At 29.6% G+C, this 15,746-nt stretch overlaps 1 protein-coding gene across 2 annotated transcripts in view; it reads right to left on the reverse strand.

Moving 5' to 3' along the window:
- Positions 1 to 15,746, reverse strand: part of LOC145318685 (paladin-like) — a 29,357-nt gene continuing 13,611 nt past the window's right edge. The window contains exons 1-8 of one of the 2 annotated variants that reach the window (XM_080160136.1): positions 15,370 to 15,490; positions 8,151 to 8,203; positions 7,705 to 7,807; positions 7,153 to 7,248; positions 4,758 to 5,071; positions 3,067 to 3,246; positions 2,136 to 2,250; positions 1 to 1,845 (exon numbers count right to left, since the gene is read on the reverse strand). In XM_080160136.1, the coding sequence (XP_080016262.1) occupies positions 1,121 to 1,845; positions 2,136 to 2,250; positions 3,067 to 3,246; positions 4,758 to 5,071; positions 7,153 to 7,248; positions 7,705 to 7,807; positions 8,151 to 8,177 (1,560 nt within the window). In that variant the 5' untranslated portion in view covers positions 8,178 to 8,203; positions 15,370 to 15,490 and the 3' untranslated portion in view covers positions 1 to 1,120. Of the gene's footprint in view, positions 1,846 to 2,135; positions 2,251 to 3,066; positions 3,247 to 4,757; positions 5,072 to 7,152; positions 7,249 to 7,704; positions 7,808 to 8,150; positions 8,204 to 15,369; positions 15,491 to 15,746 lie in introns of those variants that run through there. The other variant, XM_080160131.1, reaches the window with a different exon arrangement.

Below are 15,746 nucleotides of genomic sequence, written 5' to 3' on the forward strand. Positions count from 1 at the left end.
TCTGAAAAAGGAAAATTACATATTAAGAAAGAATGGGAGGTAGGTTTTCTAAAAAATCTTTGGTATAAATCATATTAACAATAATAGTATATGTATAATAATAACAAATAACATTAGCACCGTTCGTAATAACATATATCAACATATAAAATGTATATATAGCACCATTAATAAGTTTTTTTGAGCAATCGAGTTACAATTGAGCAATTTTAACATCAAAAAAGTGTGTTCTGTCGTTTTAATTTTTAATGATTTTTTTGTTTGTAAAAAGTATGTTAAAAAGAAATAGTTTAATAAAGAAAATTTTATACTGCAATGTAAACATTTAGACTTAAATTTTTTTGAATTAATTAAAATTTGACCAGTTGGATTTGATTTTAATATAGACTCAACTTTTATATATAACCTAGACATAACATAATAAACAAAAACTTTAAAGGACTAAATAGGTATTTTAAGCACCATAACTCGTCCAACTACATCATAAAACTTTTCTTTTTACAAATAAAAAATCTAACTTTTAACAACTGTACACAATCTTTGATAGTTCTAAAGTGAGATTGATGAATGGATTGTTAGATTAGAAATGTTTTCTAAGTATACAGAGAGATTCATATGATTTGATAATATATAATATACAGAAAATTGACTTGTAGAGATACAAGGATAGATCGATGGAATCCCCCCCCCCCATTAATTAATTACAAAATTTTATTTTTGAAAAAGGGGGAATATAATTTAATCCCAATAGACCATTCCCTGTATCCCAATTTGGAAACTAGAAAACCATATAAAAAGATAGAAGAAAAGAACAAAGAATTTTCTAACCTAGATAAAAACTATAAAAAAAACATGAAACATTGAAGAATATAAAAATTAGCTATTAATACTTATTATCTCGTTCAATGCAATTTTCTTCTTAGATTAGAAATTAAAACTTCAGAAAAGAAAAAAAATCAAAACAAAACATCCCAAGTAGCTTAGCAAAATATATATCAAGAAATGTAAAGATAATTTAATAATTTAGATGACTAGATTTTGGAAGACCTTAAGACAAAGTAAGTGAAAGAGAAGCTGCGCTACTAAAAAATCTCAAATTAAAATAATTCTTTTAAAGTTTTTATGTCTCAACAACGGGAATTTTTCCATACATTGAGAGTGTACCGACCATGTCGTAAAAATCTGGCACGTTGGACAGGTTGCCAAGTTTAGATTCAAGGTAGACGGTCAGTTTAGGCGGCAGAACCTCCAGCAAGGTACGGCCGGCCAGCTTGCGCATTGACTTGCACTTTTGGTCGCCACGTGGTAGATCATTAAACATTTTGTAGGATAACTGGTTGATTTTGTTGATGACCTGAGGCAAAATTGCGTCGAAGTTTTCGGCCAACAACATTTCTTTAAGATCGGCAATTTTCTCATCTGGTACCTTTCTCTCCCACTCTAACCTGGACTTGCCACTCTCAATCATGTCTCTGTAATCGTTGCCGTCCAACCAGCTCTTGAAGGTCTTGCCGAAGCCGGCTTTGCCGACTTCTCTGGCATACATAGCAAAGGCAATAAGCATAAAATATCTCTTGATATTACCCATAATTCTTTCCTTAAGGATATGCCTCCATTCGTCGGAGGCGACGTCGAATTGCATTTTCTCCATAACGGCGGATTCTCTTATATTTTCTGCACCGGCGGCGGCGTTTATGATACGATCAACTTGCTCCTTGCACTGTTTGGCGACCTCGCTGCCGTTAATCAGGTCTAGCACGACAGGAAATTCGCCCTTCATCAAGGCGTTTGTGGAACCGTTTTGGTCCACAGGTAGGGGTGGGTGAAGTTTAGTCTCTCTTAATCCTATTAAAAAAAAATACTTAAAATATGCCTTTACTGTTTTATTATGGTTATTTCTTTTTATATAATATTTTATATTTAAGTTTAAAGATAAGTTTTATAAGACTCTATATATATGTATATTTTTTAAAAATGACTACGTATAAATTGTTTATATTTCATAAGTAAGAAATAAAAATTGATAGAAAATAACAAGGCTATCTTAAAGTTTTTACTGTTCCAAGAATTAATTTTCCGCGAGTCCGACCAATGCCTAATAAATATAAAGTAGCCGTGCTACTAAAACAACCAACCTTCAATAATGTTATCAGGTATAACTCCTTTCATTTTATCAAACTCAAGTTCAAGCTGGGCTTCTTTGATAATAGCGGCGATAACTGACGCTGTTGTCGACCTAGTAATGCCTCCCTGAAAAGTGTAAAATAATGATAGAAAATATGTAGTTTTGACTGTAATTTAGTCAAATAAATACCTAGTGATTAGTTGTGGGCAAATTTAGCACTTTAACGTCAGGTCTGACAACCAAGGATAACTTAGGGGAGCAATGTCTTCTTTTCTGTTCAAAAATCCTGGATATTAGGTAAAGTAACACAGGACAGACAACCAACCCTTTGATTGCACGACGTTTGCCTGCCATAGCAGAAATAGAATGTCTCTAGGTTGAAGGGTGCGATGTTGTCTAGTCTAAAATCATATTTTTGAAGTATAATTTATAACATTCTTAAATCATTAAGACAACAATTTATCTAAAATATCTATCTAAAAAGATAGACAGTACAACTGAACAATAAGCATTTATCAAATTATTATGCAATATTAAAAAAGACAAAAATTTTGTAATGTCTAATAATCTCAATTTATTTTGCAAGAAAGCTTATTTTATTTGATTAGGACATATTCTCAAAAAGGTTTGTGACTTTTTAATAAACATTTCTTGAGATTTTTGTGTTAATCGGAACCCAAAAAAGATAAATCAATGAAATATAAAGATCCCTTTAGTGACATCGCTAATTAAGGGGCGTTTCGTCGCATTTTCTAGTAGCTTTTGTTAGGTTATTTTATTTTAGGTGATTGCCTCGCAGGATAAGGCAATTGGCCCCGCAGGGTAAAGGCCCCCCCCCCCCCCGCAGGGGCTAAAAATAGGAGAAAAGCTACTGTGAATTTACGACGAAACGCCACTTATGAGACATCGCCTCTAAAAGTTTTTAAAATGTTAATTTATACCTGGCAGTTAAAAATAACAGGAACGGCCGAGCTATGACCCTTCAGCAGCCTGACCAGCTGATCAAAGGTCTCCTCGGATGGTGCATCGTCCAAGGTGATGGGTATCCTGCTCGTCTCCAGCTTGGGCTCCTTCTTGGCGGCAGCACTGAAGGCCTCACCGATTGTAGCCACAGATTCAATCTAAACACATATTTAGCTTTATTAAGAAGTTATTCAAAATCGTCACAAATTATACAGCTTAGGAGTAACCCATGTATTGCATATCACCGCCTCCCCGGCCCCTTGCAGAAACTTATTATATTTGTAGGTATGACATTTATAAAAACAATCATTGAACAGTTTAATTTGATTTTGATCATGCAATTTTATCTTCGACAGTCCTATTGGTACATAATTAAAAATATTAATTTCAAATCAACATTAAATGACTCACTCTGAAATGTATAAAGAAAGACGAATAGTAGGCAGAGAAGCTTTTTTTATAAATGACACGGTAAACAGTTGGTTAGAATAGAAAAACATCGGGGATAGGTTAAAATTTCACAAAAGAAGGTGTATCAACTATTTTTTTTATAGCTAGCCGGTTCTTTTAGTAAGTAGTAGATGTCAAATTTTTCATAGAATTCAGATATGCAATCGGTTTTTTTGTAGACCTCTTATTTTTTAAGTAATTTAAGTTTAAAAAAAAAAAAATTAAGTCGATTTTAAGGTACTAAAATGCAACAAAAAAAAGAAAGAAAATGGTCATTATGAACAAAAATAGTAAGATCTTTAATTTGACACCTTACTTTTTCAATTCTGTCAGGTAATTATTGAAAAAATCGATTTTTTTAAACCCACGAGAATAAAAACTTTGAACTTAATTTTATTATTTCACAAATAAAAAAATATGGGTTCATATATACCATTAGAATCAGAAAAATATTACGAATCCATTGTAAGCAAAATTGAAAAAAAAAGTTTACAATATAGTATATAAACTACAATAAAAGGAATTATATGAAAATATCATATTATGTTGTACAGGCAACGTCTTAATTCTTCAATTGAGTATAAAAATGGGAAGGGGGTAAAGAGGGGGTAAAGAGGGGGTAAAAAAGGAGAGACAATAGTGTTGTCTGAACAAAAAAAATAATTGGCCATTTCTGTAATTTTTTAATTTTTTAATTTTTTTCAATTTTGCTTACAATGGATTCGTAATATTTTTCTGATTCTAATGGTATATATGAACCCATGTTTTTTATGTCTGTTTGAGAAAATATTTAGGTCTAAAGTTTTTATTATACCGAGGTTAAAAAAATAGATTTTTTCAATAGTTACTCAACAAAATTTTAAAAGTAAGGTGTCAAATTAAAGATCTTACTATTTTTGTTCTTACTGACCATTTTCTTCTTTTATTTTGTTGCGTTTTAGTACCTTAAAACCGACTTAATTATTTTTTTTAAAAACTTAAATTACTTAAAAAATAAGAGGTCTACAAAAAAACCGATTGCATATTTGAATTCTATGAAAAATTTTACATCTACTACTTACTAAAAGAACCGGCTAGCTATAAAAAAAAAAGTTGATACAACTTCTTTAAATGAAAAAAAACAATTTAATAAATTAAAGTTACAGACTGAATGACAGACAATATCGGTAATTTAAAGAGTAGCTGGGCTACTAAAAATAAAATAAAAATATGTCCCAACCTTTCCTGAAGATTCTTCAACCTCAATAAACTTTTCCTTCTCCTTTTCTCCCACCAAGTCTTTAAAATACACAAAGCTACCATCTCCCTTCTTCAGCTTGCTGACCATATCATTCTCCACATTGTTGATGGCGAACACCTCATTCATCATCATGTGTCTCTGCAGCTTGTCCGCCTCCCGCACGCTGTAGGACTCGCCGTTCACGTAGAGGACGGGCTCTTGACGCACATTCACCCAAAGGACGGCCTTCTGTTCGTCGTATTTGTTGACGGCCTGCTCGATACATTTGTCCAGGTCAGCTAGCTTAGGCTGTCCTGCAAAGCAAAATCAAATGAAACAATTTTTATTTTGTATTTTATATGTACATATGCTAAAGTTTGATAGATCCAGGGATGTCAAGAACTATGTGGTACATTTAGAAACATCATAAAAATAAATAAAAATATAATGCTTTCAAGTTTTGGGAAGCTTGCCTAATCAAAATTAATATTAAAACACAAAAGTTTATTGTTAATAAATAATTATATAATATTATGAGAAATCCAAGTTAAACCGCCACCCATCTATAAACTATGGACTATTATATACTGTATGAACAATAACATATTAATAAACAAAAAAATATTAAAAAACTATTGCTGAATTATCTAAAAACTCTATAAACTATATTCATATTAAAAACAACGAAAAGAAACACCAAACAAATATTTTTTGGATACCACTAAGCAAAATCTTAAAATAAAAAATTAATCATCTAGTTTGTTTTCTTGCTTGCCCTCTTTTTTCCATTCATTTTCCAAAAAAAGAGGCCCTTTAAGTTTATTTGAAATTTAAGGTGAAAACATAAAACAGTAATTAGCTTATTTTTTACCCAATTCTCTAAAGATGAAACCCTTTAAATTTCTTCTTTTTACTAATAAGATTTCTTTTTGAACCCTTAAAAGTCATTTTTTATAAAAACTAAAAATATTATAAAAACATTTTCTTTAAAGAAACCATGTACGTGATATTTTAAAGAATTCTAAACTCTAAGAATGTTATTTTTTATATATTACTATAGATCTGTTTGCTAAAAAAGCGCTCTAATTCACCTTTATCTTTTAGAGAAGAACTGTTTTTAAACCTAAATTATAAACTTATTTACTTCATTAGAAAGGGGACTATGCGTGAATAATAGCAAGTGATGTTAAGCACCCTCCAGTTGTGATGTTAAATAGTAGTAAAATAGACAAAATTATTTGAACTCGACCATTTTAGGTTAGGTAAATGTTAATGATTGTCCCGCAGGGTTAGTAAGCTCCGTAAGAAAAAAGCCCCACGCAGGGACTAGAAATAGGAGAAAATACGATGAAACCCGCTACTTCGTTTTCTTTCCATGATCCATAAAGATAAGCGATTTTTGTCAAAATGTATCAAATGTTTTGTTTAGTTCATTGTGCATATAAAAAAAACATTATTTGTGACTAGGGCCAACACCTTTTACATTTTTCAATTTCTTTCTAACTCAATTTATTTTGTTCATTTAACTATACTTGATAGAAATCTAGTATATTGAGCAGTAACAACTTACGAAGGTGCTTTAAATCATTTGCTCTAGTTCATGCTAAGTTCCTTGTAGCGACTTACTCATTAATGTTAAGTAAAATATTGAGAGTTGAGCTCATGACAACAGGAAATAAACAGTTAGGACCCCTAGCAGGCGTTAGGCATAGGTAAACAAATATCTCCACTTTCAAATCATTTCAAAAGAGGGAGGAGGAGGGTTAGTGTTCAAAGAGTCATAAGGCAGTTTGAGTGAAAACACTCTCTAAACAATATAACACAATTCCTTTGAAATATTGGGCCCAATTATTAAAATATTCCAAAGTTCGCAATTAACGTTAACAATTACATGGGTCACATTATCTTTCTATTTGCTCCAAAATCCATAACTCTAGGTAATGATACGATCTTTTTCGGTAAAGAATCATTTTATTACATAAAAATCAATAATTGTCAATAGAAAATAATTTTTATATTCTTTAATAAAAGCTGTACTTGACGTAAATAAAAGAATAATAATGTCTCTGAAAACAAATTAAAAACTAAATTTGAAAATCATTTGTTATAAAAGATCTATGTTATCTTAGCTTTAAAGTTAATACAAAATAATTTTGTCCGCTGACTAAAAGTTTTTATACATTCAAACTTTTCCTCTAAAATTAAAAATTTTGAATTTTTATTGGTGAAAATTTCAGTATACCCTTGTAAAATAAGAGATACCACAAATTTGTTTATAAAGTTGGAGGCAAATATGATTTTTATAGATGTCAAATCCCCTTCCCTTTCCCACACACACCTAAAATATATTAAAAATTGATATTTTTACTGGAAACCCACAAGAACAATAACATACCAGTAGCGTAAATGGGGAAGCCAGCGAGACGCCTCCAATTAGGAGCTCCATCACACTTCCAAATACTAGAATCAGCTCCCTCCATTTTATTCATCCCTGTAAATGGAAAAAATATTGAATATAATATTTTTATTTATAAAGTTAGGGCCTCTATATATTTACATTGGTTGAGATTCGATATTATTAAAATTGATTGGTAAGATATCAAGATTTCTAGTCATAATTGGATCAATAAACTTCACATGAAGCCTGCATAGGGTTTTGCCAGCGGGGGGGGGGGGTTGTAAACAATATGGGGGTAAAAATGTGAACCCATGTGAAATAATGTGAAAACCTTTCCAATTACAACTGCACTCCCATGGAAGTCACGTAACGTAAAGATTAAGATATGTTCACATTGCAGCCATTTTGTTTTTATTACATATCAGTAGAATTGAAAAGAGAAAACTGAATCTATCTTTTTAGTGAAGCTACAAAAGTCTTAATAGATGTTATAAAAAAAATATTTTCTTTAATTTCCCAGTAAGTATGTTTATCAAGTAACTAAAGTACCTGGGAAAGAGTCTGTGGAGAGAACAAGGGTATCAAGAGCTGGTCCGGCAGCGGCTGGAGCCGCCTCAGCAGCTTCACTGTCTGCCTCAAGAGCAGCCTCAACCTGCACAAAAAAAGGTAATTTTAATATCATTTTTTTATGCGAAGATACTCAATAATTATTATGTATGTCTATCCGTCCGTCAGTCTGTAAGAGGAAATGTGATTTTCTCATGTGCAGTGAACTGTCAATTAAACCACTGAATTTGTTTTGTAAAGATTTCATATGCCAATAAGCATCAAGTATTTGATGTACAAAGCACGTATGATTCAGGGTTTCGTAATTTACTGTCTGTGTTTTCATCCATGACTTTTTGTACTGTACTATTTTGTCTTCTTTTTTTTATTTCTGTCTAATTCTGTAATGTTGACATAAATCTAAGATACTGTCTAATCTATTCCCGTACCTGGGCTGCAACTTCTTCTGCACTCATTTTTAGATTAGGTTGTGTGTGGCTGTCTGAAATATAATTTATGTCAAAATATATTTTTTAATTAGGTAACAAGAATATCCAATAAACTTAGTTTGCCACTAAACCATAAATGTTTAAGATAGTATTTTTTACAGTTATAGCTTGCAACCACCGTACAATATTGTGCATAAGTAACTTATATTAAAAGTTTTAAGTTTTTTTCTTTTTAAAGCAATAGATTCCTAAAATAGCTAATATTTATTAATGGATCTGTTTTAGGGAGTACATATTAGAGTGGTCTAGGGCTATTTAATGTTCGTGGAACACCCATTCAATTAAAATATACTATAAAACAACCCTTGCATAAAATTAGATCTCAGAAATGTAATGTAGCCCTGATTATCTAGTATTCAGAACCAAACGGAGATTTCTAGTAATAATCCTTTTTTTCAATCCTGATTGGTAAGTTCATTAGATCACTATTCAGAAAAGATGTAAACTGGGTAAAGGTGCAATTATAACTGAAACAAAATGCACAATTCTACTTAATCTTTATTTATTTTCATTTTCTGAATATTATGTAATGCTCAAAAAAAACTATTTGTCTACAGACAAAATTTTTTAATGTCTAATAGTATGACAACTGCTATTTATAAATGTAATTTAGAAGAGAAGCTAAACTCAAATTCATTTGGGTACATTTTTTGGCCAGTCACAAGAATTCATTCAATTTAATTAGCATGGATTCATATATACATTGTAGAGTTGCCACGAAGAAAAAGTTAAATTGTAAAAAGGGGGATTTCTATATAGGATAAAACAATCTTCCAATTTGTCCTTCAATTTATGCGCTTTCAATCTTTTCTTATAATGTTATTGTTCTTGTTTTATACAAAATTTATAGGTTTGTTTTGAATGTTGAGTCATCCTAACAAAAATACAATTTGCTTGCAAGTCTAAAATCTAAATGCGTTTTAGATTGATTAATGCAACTTTGAAATAAAAAAAGCAAGTTGGTAAAACCAAGAATATAATTTCTCGTATTCATTCGAATACGGTGGATAGGAACCGGTTCTCATCCATACGAAAAAACTATGTCTAGCATCGTATTATATCCAGTTTTCTACGAATATAGAAATGTACAATCATAAGATTAAAACTAGTTTTTTTAGCCCCGTGGTGCCTTCGGAAAACTAGTTTTAATCTTATAATTGTACATTCTATATCCGCGGAAAGCCGTTTATAATACGATACGAGAAATAACTATTCCCGTATCGATTCAAAGCCGATTAATATTCGGTGGATTAGAACCGGTTCTCAGTAATACTGAGAAATTGTTTCTAGCATCATATTATATCTAGTTTTCTACGAATATAAATATGTACAAACCAGTTTTAATATTATGAAACATGCATGTTTTTTCTTCAAATATGTGAATAACATTCAAAAGATGCATATTTTGTTTTATAAGTTGACCTCTAACTCTTAAAAAAAAAAATTTTCATTTTTACCTGTACAGGCCTGGAGGTCCGGAACCTGGAGGCCTATCGAAAAAATCTTAAAACTTGGGAAAATTCATCATTTAAAAATGATTTTATCCCTAATAACCTATCCTCTCAGTCCAAAGATAAAGCCTATATACCAGGTTTACGCAAACATGTCAGAACTCCCCCCCCCCCCCTTGTCCATTTTATATCCGCAGAAAGCTGTTTATAATACGATGCGAGAAATAGATATTCTTTTATTTACATGCAAAAAGCTATGGACTTTTTTCCTTTAGAGAAGTATATTGAAAATATCAATGACTTAAACTTTGCCTTGGTGAAATATCAAAAAGTAATTTGTCCCCAAAACTATTCAAGAATATTTACTTGATAATCTGTCTTTGAAATTATGATTGGTTCATTTATGATTTTTAAAAAATTTCTTGCTTTTTTTAAAGTCTCTTCTTTTTGATATTTTCAAATTGTATCATTTGAGTAAAATATGCTTTTAAATTTTCTAAAGTTATATTTGTACATCCTAATGATATGAAGTATTGATAATTACTAAAAACATATTCATAAATTCAGATAAACATTGTACATATTATCTGCACAGTTAAAAGGGGGCGCGGCAGATTCTGACACTCAAAGTGTTTAAGCAGTCTGATGCTATTTAGTTAAAATTCTAAATATCTAACAAGAACAGATTTATCTAGAAAGAGCAAGACTTACTTTTATAAGTAGTTAAGATGTAGATAAACCAAAAAATAATGTTAATTTTGAAACATCTTGCACAAAAAATCTATAAACAGTGTATGGTCTTTGTTTATGTCTGAAGATCTCTAGCAAGACTAAATGTTCAATTCTGCATTTGGAAGCTTTTAGATGTTGTATAGGGAAATAAAGGTAGTAAATCAAATTGGTATTTCCTAATTGTCCCCTGCCCCTTTCATTAAAAAAGTTTGATAAGGAAGGAATAGAAAAGCAATAGATAATATAAACAACTAATTCTAGAGATGCTACGCATGTAAAAACTATTTGGCCGTTGTAAATTAGGTCACATGAAAATTTGAGTATGTGTATAAGTGTATCTATGTATTTACATAACTCTATCTTTCTCTTTTAACTGGGTCTTCTTTTTCTTTACTTGCTTATTTTCACGACTATTAGTTGTAAATTAAAGTATTGCATAAAAAGCAGCATGTTTAGCCTTGTTTTTATTGGTCAAACTAATTTATCAGAACATCTAAAAAAAACTATACTAGCAGTTTTGCCTCTGAAAATGTTCTTCTCGCTAATATTTGAAAACCGCAATAAGCTAGGAATATATAATTTTTCCTGAAAAGAACAAATAATTTTTTTCATTCATTATTGAGATAGTTGCTTAACATTATTTAAACATGACACAACTTTCTTAAAAATAAAGAGATATGATGATATCATAATAAATCAAAATTCCACCTAAATCTCAAAAGTGAATGTCTACCTTTAATAGTTTATAGGTATTGGAAAAGGATTGGGGTGAAGATTTTTTTATCTTTATTTGACATCTTTCTCCTTAAAATAATATTTTTCCTCAAAAGTGTCAAAACGTTTTGTGTCACAAAATTAAACTATTTATATTTTAAGACCCTGTTTATTACATAATTATTCTAATTCTAAAATGCTATCATAGAAGATATCTAATTTCAAATATTGATTACCAAAAAATGATAAAAGAAATCTGAAAAATACGTCATGTATATTGTATAATTCTTTATGACTTGATAAAAACGTATTCAGTTGCAAAAGAAAAAAGCTAATTGTCCTTTTATGTGCAGACGTACAAACCAAATGGAACGACTGGAAATTAATTTTCTCGTATTCATTCGAATCCGGTGGATAGGAACCGGTTCTCATCCATACGAAAAAAACTATGTCTAGCATCGTATTATATCCAGCTTTCTACGAATATTAAAATGTACAATCATAAGATTAAAACCAGTTTTTTAGCCGGTGCCTTCGGCACCTCGGGGCTAAAAAAAACTAGTTTTAATCTTATAGTTGTACATTCTATATCCGCGGAAAGCCGTTTATAATACGATGCGAGAAATAACTATTATTGTATTGCCATTTTTTTGCATTTTGAAGAGCAAAAGAATATATTTGACATATTTTTTTTATCTAATTTTAAGCTATCTATTAGCTATTACATTAATATCCTTTCAATTTCTAGGGGGTGTCTTGACTAACAATTATGCTCAAATACTTTTTAAGTACAGCTTAAAAATCTAGGGCAAATAAGTTGCGGACTTATTCGCTTTTTTCACAGAAATGGGGAACATGTGATTTAATTGTTAAAAAATAACATTACCTTAAATATGGTTCATTTGTCCTTAATCCTTGCAATTCTATAAGCTGGAATTTTACTTTATTATTATAACTAGGTATGAATCTAAATGACTTTATACAAGTTTTTCTTTTTGACTTATATCATTTTAAAAATAATATTTAAAAAGTTTATTTCTACTTTACCTATTTATTTTCCATTTGTCAAAAATTAGCAAACTTTTAAGGTAAAAACAGCGAAACATGTATTTAATCAGAAGAGACCTTATAAGCTTTAAAATTTAGATTGTTCTATTTATTAGAATTAGAATAAACACTTAATAATTTTCAGTTTTTATATAATATGCTATCAAACCCTTTCTCAATCTTATTATTTCATCAGATACAAGCAAGACATTAAAAAATTAGAACATTAGTTTGTTTTTAATTAAAGGTACATTTTAATGTTTTGCTTTTGTGTTTATTATCTAATTATTAAACTTATGAGTTAATGTAAAAATAAATATTATTTACTTTGTAATTATCAAATTCACAATAACACTAAAGACGCTTACTATATAAGATAAGACACAAATATAACTGCTATGCATTCTTGATATAAACATAAATACATACACTTGCTATAATGAATAGCAAATAAATACTAAATCATATCATATGTTTAAGACAATATTTATATTGAAAATTTTCATTTGAAATACAGATATAAAAAACGTTCCTTAAACTTATTTAACAAAAAGTTAGCTATTAAAGAAAAAATTTGTTTAGATACTTCATTAATTTTTACGGTGGCCATTAACATTTTAGATGTAATAATTTTTAATAAAATCAAACTGATGAGTAGCTTATCTAGTATTTAACCATAGTGAAACTAATCTTTTTGATAAACTCAAATGTTTAGCTACATTTAAGGAGCACTATAAGAAGCATATACACAAACTAAAGAGTTGTTACATTCTACTTAGATTTTAAAAATACATATGTCGATGTAAATTGATTTATATAACTTCAAATAATTTGTTTTTTTTCAGACTCTTTATGTAATCCATTATTTTCAGTTTTTTATTGTCAATTACAGTGAAAATTGGCGAGTTCCAATACACTGCAAGATTGGGACGTATTCTATCATTCATTAAAAATCGAGCTGACTCAATAGTTGACATCTTAGAAAGCCCAAAGAGTAAGAAGGGGACCAAAGTGGATAAAAATATTCAGCTATATTTAGTTTAGTCAAAAAATTTTAATAATACATATGTATGGTTTTAAGAAATTACTAGACAAGTGCCCCAGTGTTAGATTTTAATTTGAACATAGGCCTAGATCGGTGACGGAAAAAAAACATTTTGTAGTATAAACATATTGTAGTAGAAACTATAAATTTTAAATGAAGAAATCTGGCCCAATAGACCAACTTTACTGAATATCATTTGTAGCGATCAAGTGAAGAGAAACTCATTTAAAAGTGTAGCACAAAAACGTCCTTTTCATTTAATTTGAACTTTTAAATCATATTTATGAAAACTCAATTTTTTTGAATTGCAGTGAAATTGACCTACAAGGTTAGGACCCGGCTGGGTAAAATCTCTGATTTTGGATGATGAATTTTTAAATAAAAGGGGGGGGGCAGTGATGGGGGGGGGGAGTGATATGAGAGAGCATCACATGAGACAAATTGGATTCTGTCAAATATATAAGTTAGAGTAGTTTATTCTAGATATTTGTATTTTAGATTTTATAATAATAAATGTATTTAAAAATAGTTTTTTTTTTATTTCAATGACAAAAGTTGTTTGTAATCAAAATCACATTGGCTTGACTTTGTAACTAACTTTGTTTGTCAGTAAGTCCATGTATTACTTAAATTAACCTAAAAATAGCCTCAAACCCATCAAAAAAAGTTTGTCTGTGTATCCAGTTTGTTCTTTGAAACCATTGGACCAATTGGTCTACTTTTAGAAAATCTTAATGTTGGACCTTGGATTAGTGGTAATTTGGAGGAAAATACGCCTATATAATACATTCCTTTTCGTTTAGTTTAAATGCAATAAGTTTATTTTGATATTATTTACTATCTTTAAAAAAATTCAATTTTCAAGAGATTAAAAAAAGTTAAAAGATACAAACAAAATATTAACAAGGAAAATCATGTCTTTAATTAAGGCAACAATAACAAGCTGTTGGTGAAAAGAAAGTAAATAATATATGATCCTAACTTTAGTTTATAAGCAAATGATATTAAAACAGATAGCATAAAACAAGAAACATACACATAAGTACCAATTTGTAGAGAAGCCACACTTCCAAAACAAATGCAATTTATTAACAACAAGTTTATATAAAAAATAAATAAAGAACTAACAATATTTCTAAATAAAATATATAATATGAAACTTGAGAAAGCTCTTAGTGGAAATACCATGTAACTAAAGACATGAGTAACATAAATTCGGAAATTAAAAAGGTAGAGTATTTTCATTAACAAGTACTGTTTAACCCCATTTTTGTATACCTAGGTATATAAGGGAATTTGTAAAATTAAAAGCAAAAATGTTCTTTTTTTTTCATCTATTAGTCTGTACTGAGTAATAGATAAATCTACTAGTGAATGAGAAATACAAAACTTTTTTAGGAAGATTGAGTAAGAAATAGTAACTCTATGAATATGCCATTTAAAAATTATGAATATTATATATTTAGTATATCATATAACATAAAACTTAAACTTGTGCAATATAAATAACCTTTAAAATGGTTTCAAATGTAAAGAATAGGCAATTTAGAGTCAATAACGGTCCCAAACATTGATATATACGATATAAACTCACAGTAGACCTGTTCATTTTGCAGTATCAAAGCAACTCTACAACTAGCATGATTCTGTCCGTCTGTCAGACTGGCCGTATCACCCGTCTTTATTGAAGAATTTAAACTTTCTTTAATGCATTGTTATTTAAGATCCTTTAATACATATACACCAAAAATTTTATTTTCTTGTCATTAAAGAGCATTTTATGAGGATAATTGTACAGTTTTTGATTTTTTATATTTGAAGTGTTTTACATAAGGCCAACTTCTTGTAAAATAATGCGGAAATTTAAACTAATTATCCACTATCTTTTCTGTGTTTTACAGAACCCCTAAAAGTTATTTTAAGGGCCTTGAAATGCTGACAGTAAAACATTAATAGTTTTTAAAAAACTTCACAAACGCAAATTTGTTAGCAAAATAAAAAGATTTCATGTGTTAGAAAAAATACATTATTAACTTTTAGACTGCTTTCTACGATAAAACTTTTTAAAATATTGTTTTTTAAACAATTGGAGACATCAAACCATAATTTGTCTATGAATTTAAAGGACATTTGTTTCCTGCAGATAACATGAAAAGTAAGAAAAACGAACCTTTCTAACACATACATTTCAGCGTACGCAAAGCACAATGAATTATAACTGACCACTGCACTGCACTGTATATAAACCCATACATATAGACATATGTGTTATCACACACCCTTTCTGTTTCACCTCTGAAAAGTTACTGATAATGATATTCTTACTTGTACAAGAGTCTTCTTGAAGGGATACTTTGTCACTTTCTTTTATTGATAATTTTGTAAAAAAATTTATTAAATTATTCAACTATACTCAATTAGAAAGAAATAGATAGGTATTCTGAAGCATCGAGCAGATAAGATATAAAAATAAAGGACAAAATACCTTAATCTTTTTTATACCTATTCTTTCAGTTCAGTATCTTTTAAAAATTCTATTTACGAGTA

The sequence above is a fragment of the Acartia tonsa genome, chromosome 1 (assembly GCF_053477335.1).
Source record: "Acartia tonsa isolate MP-2025a chromosome 1, ASM5347733v1, whole genome shotgun sequence".
Lineage (NCBI taxonomy): Eukaryota > Metazoa > Arthropoda > Copepoda > Calanoida > Acartiidae > Acartia > Acartia tonsa.